At 32.5% G+C, this 11,140-nt stretch overlaps 1 protein-coding gene across 1 annotated transcript; it reads left to right on the forward strand.

The window, feature by feature from the left end:
* Positions 1–582: 582 nt before the first annotated feature.
* On the forward strand, positions 583–5,400 carry LOC123684365 (UDP-glycosyltransferase UGT5-like). The gene is made up of 5 exons (XM_045623595.1): positions 583–1,212; positions 2,675–3,073; positions 3,525–3,917; positions 4,005–4,224; positions 5,081–5,400. Exons 1-5 carry the CDS (start codon positions 972–974, stop codon positions 5,376–5,378), a joined length of 1,551 nt encoding a protein of 516 aa, XP_045479551.1. The 5' UTR covers positions 583–971; the 3' UTR covers positions 5,379–5,400.
* Positions 5,401–11,140: the final 5,740 nt, after the last annotated feature.

Raw genomic sequence — 11,140 nt, forward strand, 5'->3', positions numbered from 1 at the left:
TTTGTGAATTAAATATACAAGATTTGAGTCGATAAATTCAGTACCTGAGGTTTTCGAACTATAAGACACTAATGACAAAATATTTTATTAAAAATACGAAACGTAGGTACGTCTGTCTTTATGTTCATTCAGTTGTACAGTTTTGGAATATTTATTTTTTTTCGGTTGATTTTTGATATTTTGGTTTTCGGAACTATCACAAAGATATATCAAGTAGTGAAGGTTAGCGCACACTGATGTAATAATTTTGATAATTATATCAAATTGCATTCATCAAGTACACTCCTGCAATTTCAAAATTTATTTGAAAATACTTATGAATGAATACGAGAGATTGTTTCACACTTCGTGGAATTATATCAGTACCTATAGATAAGTCTATAGATATTGAATGAAAGCTCAAGTGCAGATGAACCCATGAACTGAACAAATGAATCATAGGCTTTTTGAATTACGCAATTTTGATCCTTGCCTAAATGATTCTTATCTCAAATAATATCGATCGTATCCAACCCAATTTTCACTGCTAATTTCCAATAAAATCACCATTGAACAGATATCATATCTGAGGAGATAGCTCATGCACCAATAAAACGAGCAAAAAGTTATTTTTGTTTCGACCGGTCCTCAAATAGATACTTCACATAACCTCAGATAATTGTAGTTACATTATTACATCATCGCAGTTTGAACTGAGAACGGGCTAGCCTAGCGAACAACGTGTCGGTCCTTTTAGATTAACGCGAAAAAATTATATTGACCTTGTACTCAAGGCTGAACTCATCATTCATCTTCGAACAGATATTTATTTAGTAGGAAATGGAAGGGAACTTTGTACCTGCGAAAATAATATGTAAACATGTTTGATCATCGTAGTATAGTCAGTTTATCACTTCCATCGGTAGAAGCGATGTTTAACCCGCAGTAAATATATAATTGTGTTAGTCTCTGAACAGCAATTACCAAACGAAATGGGGCCGAAATCAGTGTTAGCCATAATTTCATTGTTTTTAATAGTCCACTGGGCTAATGGTTCGAATATATTGGTGATCTTCAGTTCTGTGAGTAAAAGCCACAACGTTTTGGGTGTGAAACTTGTAGAAGGACTTCTGAAGAGGGGACATCATGTTACCTTTGCGAATCCCTTTCCAACTCCACAGATGGAGAACTTGACGGTTATTCACATGTCATCGATCAGCAAATTTTTCACAGGTATTATGATTTTTATGCTCATTTACTTTCTATGGTTGTTTGAATTCAGAATTTAGGTTAATTTGATTAAGCCGGTTGTTCAGCGTTTGGAATTCATTTCAAATATAGTATCACAATGAAATTAATCTTATTGACTTATAGTGTGGATTTCATTACTAAGTTATTAAATAATAATAACTTTATTCATCACTCTTTACAATTTTCATCAACAAGATCTGAGGGATTCTGTCTAATCTATAATTGTTCAAATATTATCAAAACACTTTTCATTTGTAATTACGCACAGGTAAATATTTCGCGAAATAAATACCTCTGTAATGTTTTAATGTTTATTTTGAAAAAACAATATTATTATTATTCAGATATTTTGATTGAGACCAAAACCAAATTAAAATGAATCAGGTGAAAATATGGAGTCTATAATGAAGAAATTCGAAAGGTAACAAATGCCAATGAAATTACAGTACTAATTTTTTTTTCATGCCAAATTATTTTCGAAAAATTATGAGTCTACTCTGTTAGAAGTGGTATACAAAAAATTGTAAATTAGGTAGATTAAAATACAATCAAAAGTGAACGAGTATTACTGTTTATTTATCGCTAGTTTGGGTAAACTAATTGCCAAATTTGGGATATTGGTTATAGGGGTCCTCTTTTACTCTAACATTACGTTGTACAATTAAACAACATTTGTCAACCTTACGTAATATGTATACGAATTCATTTACCAAGGAAATACTTGAAATACATACGTTTGAAACAAAAATAAGTTAAATATTAATGCTTTAAATTTTTTCAACAAGTTTAAAAGAAGTATTTATTTCGTTGATATATTCAATAAATATGTTGTGGAAAATTAAACAAATTTCATGGACCAACTTGAAAAATTGAAGCTTCAAAAAAGGACACAATTGTATACCTTTATGAAACAATTATCATTACCAATGGAATTGAGACTACTTTCTCACAGTATCATTTGATGAAATGTCTGTGATTTTTCAAATTGTTAGCTAATTGGGTTCTACCTACTCATTGATTGAAAATTTGAGGTAAAAATCGATATCAATAATTCGTAATGTGATCTAGACTTGGAATCTTCATGGTAGTTTCAGTTTCTAAGACGATAATGGGTTCAGAATTTTATATCAATCGAAATTTGTGTTTTCAATAATTGAGGAAATACCCTACTACATTCAATATAAGAATGATCCAGTACATGGCAGATGGTCATATTTTGACCTTGAATGATTGACCAGTGAGTCCTTTGATATAATTCTTAGCTCAAAACCAGAAAATTATAGACATTGGTGCAAAATAATAATGCCTAAAACTATTGCTACTATTTTACACTTCCTCAGCACTAAGTACTCAATAACAACTCATTGGCTTGTTAGGCATAATATGCCGAATGTTAGCATCATAGATAAAATGCATTATAATCCCTTATATTATAATATTTCAGATGTGACGTCAAAACCTGCACCATTTGAGGAAGGTTTCATGGGCAATTTTCAACGCATTAATCTCTTCTTAACTTCACCAAATGAAATGTTTTGGAGCGATACCAGCATACAGAAAATAATCAAAGAAAAGCCGAAGTATGATTTGCTCATAACACTAACCTTCTTCAACGATGCTATACTTGGACTTGGACATCATCTAGGAGTACCTACAATAGTTTTCAATTGTATTGGTACCTTCACCCTGTTCAACAATTTTGTTGCAAATCCTACTATGGTGTATTCAAGGAATGCTATGGCTGGTTTGGCAACAGATACATTCTGGGGAAGACTTAAAACAGTTACTGTAAATATGGCGATGGGTGCAATTGACATCTTTATAGTTTCCCCGTACAATCAAGGTATGTATGTTGTTTCAGTTAATCATATACAGTATGCGCCTGCACTGCTAGTTTCCATATTTCAAAGATTGAGGAGCAATCTCGGGAGCAATTGATGATGAAACCAGCGAAACAACCCAAAACTATATTTTCTTCATTATCTCTTACTCTTCTCTCAAGCGTCTTTTGAAATAGTTGAAGCCAGCCATGTTGCTCCTCTTTCTAGTTAGAATAACTTCTATATTTTCTATGGGGCATTGATTTGCTATAAGAAGAAGAGATCCTTTTGAGTGCCACAGCACATTTCATCCAAATTCAACGACTAAAACTTTACGATGGTTCTTCTTCTTAGCAATTACGATGATACAAATCAAAATCTCATGTGATGCGAGGAAATATTTCAAATCACTTCCTATTCTCATTAGTGACTAATTGAATTCAACTTTTTTTTATATATTCCCTTTGTGTTTAGGACTCTTGGATAAACACCTTCCCAATTCTCCTCCTCTGAGTGTACTACAGAAGGAAGTTTCTCTCGTTCTTGCAAGCTCACATTACAGCATAGAAACAGCCAGACCATATGTACCAAACATGATTCAAATTGGTGGATACCACGTCCAGAATGTCAAACCTCTACCCGCTGAATTCAAGAAATTTTTGGACAATGCTGAGAAAGGTGCTATTCTCTTCTCATTAGGAGGCAACGTGAAAGTAGCAATGTTAGGACCGAAGAAGGTTGAAGCCATGTTTAAAGTACTTGGAGAATTGGCTCCGATGAGAGTTATATTCAAATCTGACATGGAACATGATAATGTACCCAAAAATATCATGGTCAGGAATTGGGTACCACAAGCTGATATTTTAGGTGAGTAAATTGGAGTTGTTATTTTTGAATTTCAATTGATGTGGCTTTGAAAGGCCAGGGAAAATAAAGTTTTGAATTAATTTTCAGCACATCCCAAAACAAGATTGTTTATAGCCCATGGTGGTTTGGGAGGTGTTACAGAAAGTGTTTATCATGGTGTACCTATTCTGTTTCTGCCATTCGTTGGAGATCAAACAACAAACTCTCAAGAAGGTAAACTAGCAGGTTATGGAGATATCCTGAAACCAGATGATATAACTGAAGAGACTTTCCGAGATAAGGTCAATAATATGCTCAAAGATCCAAAGTGAGTATAAAATCATAAATGAAAAATTCAGAAAATGTCAGGAGATTTTGAGCGCTTGATCTTTTATGTTTCTATTGCTTCCTTGAATTGTATATCGGTATGTTCACCTAGATGACGAATTGTGTCATCTGAACCCTTAAAAATGATGAAAAGTATAGCTCCACTCTTGAGTAAAACATCTTTAATAATATTTTTATGCTTATTGATACTGACCATAAATTGATGTTACATAGCATTTCAGAAGTCGACTGGAAAAATCAAGATTATATCTAATGCAAGGTCTTTATAAACAATTGTATCATCGCAGTAGCCCCTGAAAAATTTCGATGCACTTATACCAGGTTTGGAAGCAGAGAGCACAAAATTTGAACACACAAATATAATAAAAATAATGAAGATTATATCGAAACATCGTAAAAAAATACAAACATATCGTAACAACCGATTCGATTGAGTTAAAATTCACTGTGTGAATTTAAAATGATAAATTCAAGCTGTATGTAAATTTTTAGAATTGATTGCGAATCAGAATTATAGAAAATTATGGAAATATTTGATATTTTTATCTATATTTGCCAGAATTTCGGACTGAGTCCAAATTTAGTTTGTAATCATATATCTAAAATAACCAATCAAAGTTTCATGACGATTGTGTCATCAGAATCATAAAATTTGATTTACAAAAACAAGCGCTGATGAGGCTCTCCTCGCAAATTTTTTATAGTTCTGATTATTTTTGAAACTATGAATTTTATTTTGTTTTCAAAAACATGTCCACTAACATCCACACCTTTCTTTTTTCATCTCATACACTTAATAATTCAATTAACCTTGAATTTTTCTTGCCACATTACAGATACACAAAGATTGTGAAAAGTCGATCTGCTCTAATGAAAGAACAGCCTGTGACGCCAATGGAAAACGCGATGTTTTGGATCGAACATGTCATCAAGTATGGGGGAGGCAAACACTTGCAGAATCCTGGAGTGCACTTGACCTGGTACCAGTTGTACATGGTGGATATTTATATTTTCTATACAGTTGTTCTTCTTTTGTTACTTGTTATAAATATTTATGCTATTAAATTTACGATAAGGGTTGTGAAAAAACTATTAGGTAAGAGTAAACAACAGAAGAAACAGAAAAAATCGTAACAATAAACTACTTTTGATGGTTGTTGTGATCATTTTTATTTTCAAATCAACTCAATTGCATCGGTCTTATATTGGGAAGCTAAAAGATCCAATCCAGGCAAGACAAATACCTCCTATGATCCCAGCTACTACTTTCTGTGAGATTTTGAGTACTCTTATACTTCTCTGAGAGATTGATGAGAACCTCATTTCTTCCCTAAATGTGCACCATAAGAGATGAGCTTAATATTCAGATATGTAAAAAATTTAATTTTTGTCGATTTTTTGCATATAACTCGAAAAATATAATTTTTTCGTGAATGACCTTTCTAGACAAAAATTTGATTTTGATTACCCTATTTCATAATTATGAAGACGGTACTATCTCCTCAAATTATTCATTGAAATCAATATAAAGAAAAAAAATCCAAGAAATGATTTTGAAAATGCCTTTTTACTGAACTGAAGATGGCTTTATAGTTTTAACCTTTCTGGATTGCATTGAAAGAAGAAATCAGTGAGTAGAAGACATGCCATCAATAATAAATTAAATTTTTGGAGTGGAAAATGTGGGTTTTTGTAGACAGATAATGTACGCCAATTTTCAACTATCGTTTGAACCAGAACGGTTTATCGGATAAATCACACTGATGAAAAAAATTTGTAGCGAATTTTATTTATTTTGTTTTCGTATAGGAGGATCATTCAAGAGAAATTCATATTTTCTAAGTTATATGCAGAAAACCCAAAAAAATGATATTTTTAATTTTTTTTCGAAGTTCCGTCACGGAATTCAGGTGGAAAATATCAGATTCAGATTCAGCACCTCAAAAAACCTATGAAATCAAAGAAATCAAAACTACTCCAAAAAGTGGGTTTTTGCAGAAACAGTAAAATACGACAATTTTTAACTATGACAATGAAATAATGAACAAACTCTATAAAAAAATTTGTAGAAAATATTCACCTATTTGTTTCTCTATAGGAAGTTAAAAATTGATATTTTCCGAATTATACGCAAAAAAACACCAAAAATTATATTTTTTACATCTTTTCAATATTCCGGCTATTCAGATTCGGATTGAACACCCCACAAAAGCATATACACTGAGAGAAGTGTTTATTCAATATTATCGAAAATGCATTATAAGTAGTTAATAAATCATTTATTAGATATATGGACAAACAAATATTAGTTTCATGGAAATAAATATTTTTTTTGAAATCCCACCAATAATCATCATTTATTATTACACTTCATTTATTTACTCATAAATTATATTAATAATGCTGAAGAAATATCCATTTGAAGGAAATAAATATAGTTGAGGTTAATATATCACTGAATAATGATTAATAAACCTTAGTTATATGTAATATGTAGATATCCATGCCGATTAAAAAAAATATATTTCAATTCAGTAATGGTTAACGTTAACGATTGTTAGGGTCTGTGAAGAACCATTTGCCAAATTAGGTTATTTTTTAGAGTTCATATTGAGGCATAGTCATCTTGATTGCATCTGTTCCCTCTAACTACTGTTCTGCCAACATCACTAATAACTAGGCAGGTACAAACGACCTAAACCCAAAATTCAGTACAGATGTGCTAAGCGGCGTTCAATAAGCCCATAGTAACACAGATTTTATGTTTAAAAAGGAAATTTAAATCAAAGGAAAAGTTCAAGGACAGATCCTTCAAGGAGATTCGCTTCTCTTTGCTATAAATAGCAAATGTTCGTTAACTACCAGTTGAAAATTTGTTGATAATGAATTTTGTTATTTGTGGAGATAACGTGAGTTCATGTAAATTATTTATGACCGAAATATATTAAATATTATCAAATACCTTGTAAACAAATATTTTATTCTCTATTAATAAACTTTTTTGAGTGCATAATTTGACTATTAATGAATATATTAAATATAAATCTGCTATAAGAGTTGTGAATGAATAACCTCCAAATATGGATTTCTCTCAGTGTAGGCGACAATTGTTTTACTAGGCAGTAAAGTAGTAGATTGACTGCCGCGGCCGATAGTTCATTGTTCATTGTGATTATTCGCATTGAGAATAATCACTGCTGTCTAGGCAGGAAAAGTAATACTTTGCTAATTAATATGTGTCTGCAAAATCATTATTTGCAGTCAATCGGAGAAAAAATTTTTCTTGAACTTTTTCACGGCTTGATCATCGAATAGTTATTTATAATACAAGTGCAGAAGGCATTGATATTCTTCCACGAGTTCAAAATTCAAAAACGAGCCACGAAGTGGCGAGTTTTGGAATGAACGAGTGGTAGAATGAGCCTTCTGTACGAGTATTATACATTATTTTCTCTAATTCATTGCATTTTCATTGAAATTAATGAAATATTTCCATAAATATAATTTAGTGATTTTTGCATTGAAAAATGTTGGTTGGCAGAACTGATTTCTTTAAGGCAAATTGATGAATTGACAGATAAAGCCGTGGCGGAAAGTTCGGAGTACCAACATAGAATAATAAAATATAACCATGAAAACTGTGCGTTTCTGATATATTCTCGCACGATTTTGTTCTACAAGATGTGAAAGAATGAACGGAATAACCACAGAATTAGAGAAAATAATAAACAACCCAAATCCATCAGATCACAAAGCCCGAAATCTCGCGCGCTTCATGGCAGTCCAACCAACCAAATTTCGCCCATAATTTCCGTATGGAATCCAATCAATCCAGTCGGCCCTGGATATTGATGAAACCCTACAATGCGACCGGTCGCATCTCCAACTTTACCACGCGTTTCTCCCGTAACGGGATTAGCCTAGTCCCGTAATTTATAGGCAGGATCACATTCGCGCGACGGATAAACACGCCGGCCCCACCCCGACAGCGGGGAAACCCCGGCAGGGCCGCCAACGTCGCGCGACTTTTTAATCCCCCGGCCTGCTATCAATTGTGGGATTTTTACCTGGCTCATTTATATCGTTTAAATCTTTTATGTTCGCGGCGCATCAAAAGCGCGTGGAGCTTCCTGTGGGATTTTAAAGCTGATTCAGCCGATGATTTAGGATGCGAAGTGTTCGAAATTTTTCGGGTATCGTGTTGGTGTCGGTAAGGATTCGACGTAATGAGGCGGGTTTGAAAAAAGGTAAATCCGGATATATTTCGATACGTTTTTGGAGGATTAGGCGTTGTTGGTATTCAGTTAAGCCAACAAGTAGCTATTCGTATTGTTTAGTATGTTTATTGTTGATTGAATGTATGTGTGAAGTGAATAATTCTATAAATATATTAGGCCGATTGAAAAGTCCCCGGTCTGATGCCCAGATAGCGGTGCTAGTATAAAATCCATATAATTTTTAGTTAGTACCAACCTTCAAACGATACGTGTCAAAATTTGACAGCGGTCCGACCATTAGTTTGTGAGAAATTGCGTTGTGAGTGAAACTTCTTTTGTTATTTGAAAGAAAGAATTTCGTGTGCTGATAAAATATTGCTCTTTGAAGGGTAAAAATACAGTTGAAGCAAAATCTTGGCTTGATGAAGAGTTTCCGGGGTCTGCACCAGAAAAATCAACCATCAACAATGAAGAAGTAATAGCCGAAACTGAGGCATATTTTGAAGTGAAAGACAAATCGTACTACAAAAATGGTATCGAAAAGTTGGAAGATCGCTATAATCGCTGTTTCGCCCTTGAAGGCAACTATGTTGAATAATAAAATATAATTTTGCCAAAAAAATGTGTTTTACTATGGTAGACCAGGGACTTTTCAGTTGGCCTGCTACTTCCCCTCAAATTGATTTCTTCATAATATACTTTGAATGAAAATCAAATTTTGCGCTTATAAGCTCTGTTTAAGGGTGTTCAATACCTTGTTCATACCACTGCTATTTCAGTGCTAATTTCAGTGCATTCCAATTCCAAAGTACAGGTCGGATTCATTTCATTTTTTGAGTGAACAATGACGTGATATAGTGAACTTGAAGATCCCGTCTCGATTTCCAAAAAAAAATCGATAGTATTCCGCAAATCGAACTTTGAAATTGAACACTTTCTTTAAATGACTATTCAGCTTCAGAGAGACTTCTCATTTCAAGTAACTCATCCACAAATGTTCAGTGATATTATGTGTTTTGAATTGGTGCAAAAATTTTTTTAAAATTGCTTGATTTGCTCTAATTGTAGATGATTTTCATATGGAATTATGCTTTTTGGAACGCCTCCCAAAGGTTTACGCCTTTTTGCAACATGAACGCCAATAGAATCTTGGACTGTATTTTATGGCTCGAGATGAATGACACTTTTATGATTTACGAGGGTAGGGTTTCTCTGATTGGCTAAAATTGTGTACATTACTAGTTTATGACAATATTGCACTGAAGAATAGGGAAAGGTAGAAAACTTGTTATGAAATCATTGTTAGAATTAGAAACGATACTGTTCCTAAAATATATATGCTAGCTGATTTTATTCGTAATGATGTCTGGAGAATTACATTTTGAGCGCTTAGTATCATAAAGAAAATTTCAAAAGTCATAAAGAAATTAAGATGAAAAAAAGGTATCTGGATTTTTGCCGAAATGTGGAAAATTATTAATATTTCAGAAATCTGACAAAAAATTCTCAAAAAAAAAAATTTCTTTTGAAAAACTCCCTATTCCCGAAACTCTATCTACAATATTTACCATTTAAATTTAACCCTGAAAATAGGCAATTCTTGATTAAGAAAATTTTCTCGTACTTCCTTCATTAATATTAACTTGAAAAAATTTAAAGTAAAAATTTTTCGCTTCGTGAAGCCATTCTTGTATACATACCTCCTTGAAAATTTCATGTCATAAAAGTTTAAGAAATTGCAATATTTTTTTTAAATAATCTTTTTCGTTAGTTGATTTATTGCCCTAGAGAAAGAGAACAATATACATCTCTTTCAACTCGAAGAGTTGAACGTTAAATCGTTATTCCAAATTTGAATTTAAAGCAAAGAATTGTGAAAAATATTGAGAATTTTTCTACCTGAAGTAAAAGAAATATTACCAATTCAAAAGATGATTGAATCGAATATTACTTATCTTCACCTATAGCCAATAAGAGTATTGCTGATTCCTATAAGCAATTATTTATATGTATATTATATTTCCTTGAGATATTAACGAGTCCAACTCATTGTTACATTAAATCCTGTTCTGTCCCCACAATGTCAGAAAGAAGTATGGTCTAAAATTTCTCAATTTTCCTGATTCACATGGTAGAAGTTCATCCAAATATATGCCATATTTTATTCCAACATTGAATTAGGCAAATCGAAATGATAAATATAAAAAAGTATGTAAATTTCATTCTATTCAGTTCATAAAACGTATAAAAAAATATCATGTCTTTATATCTTTCAATCAGATGATTTTGACATTTGACCATCTCAGTGTAATAAATCACCTATTTTATTGCTTTTAGGTTCTTGACAGATTGCCCTCAGTAGCATCTCTGTTCGAATCAAGAGAAATCATATATTCTTCTCTCTGTAATGCTTTCTCCTCTACGAGCTTCTGAAAAATCACGTGACACTAGGTCCATGGATATTAGGTCTATGTGTATGACTCACTGATGACGAATCCGTCCTCAACTTCGATTCTGGTCAGTCCTATTTATGACAACTAGATGGATTTATGAGGTTCTGAAAATAGTTTTATGATATGCAGCCCTTTCTCACTATCTATAAATCAAACTAAAACCTTATGAAACGTCATTTGTTAGAATATATAAGAACAGATATTTGTAGATAATTCAATTTTGAAG

This window comes from Harmonia axyridis, chromosome 7 (genome assembly GCF_914767665.1).
Source record: "Harmonia axyridis chromosome 7, icHarAxyr1.1, whole genome shotgun sequence".
Taxonomy (NCBI): Eukaryota; Metazoa; Arthropoda; class Insecta; order Coleoptera; family Coccinellidae; genus Harmonia; species Harmonia axyridis.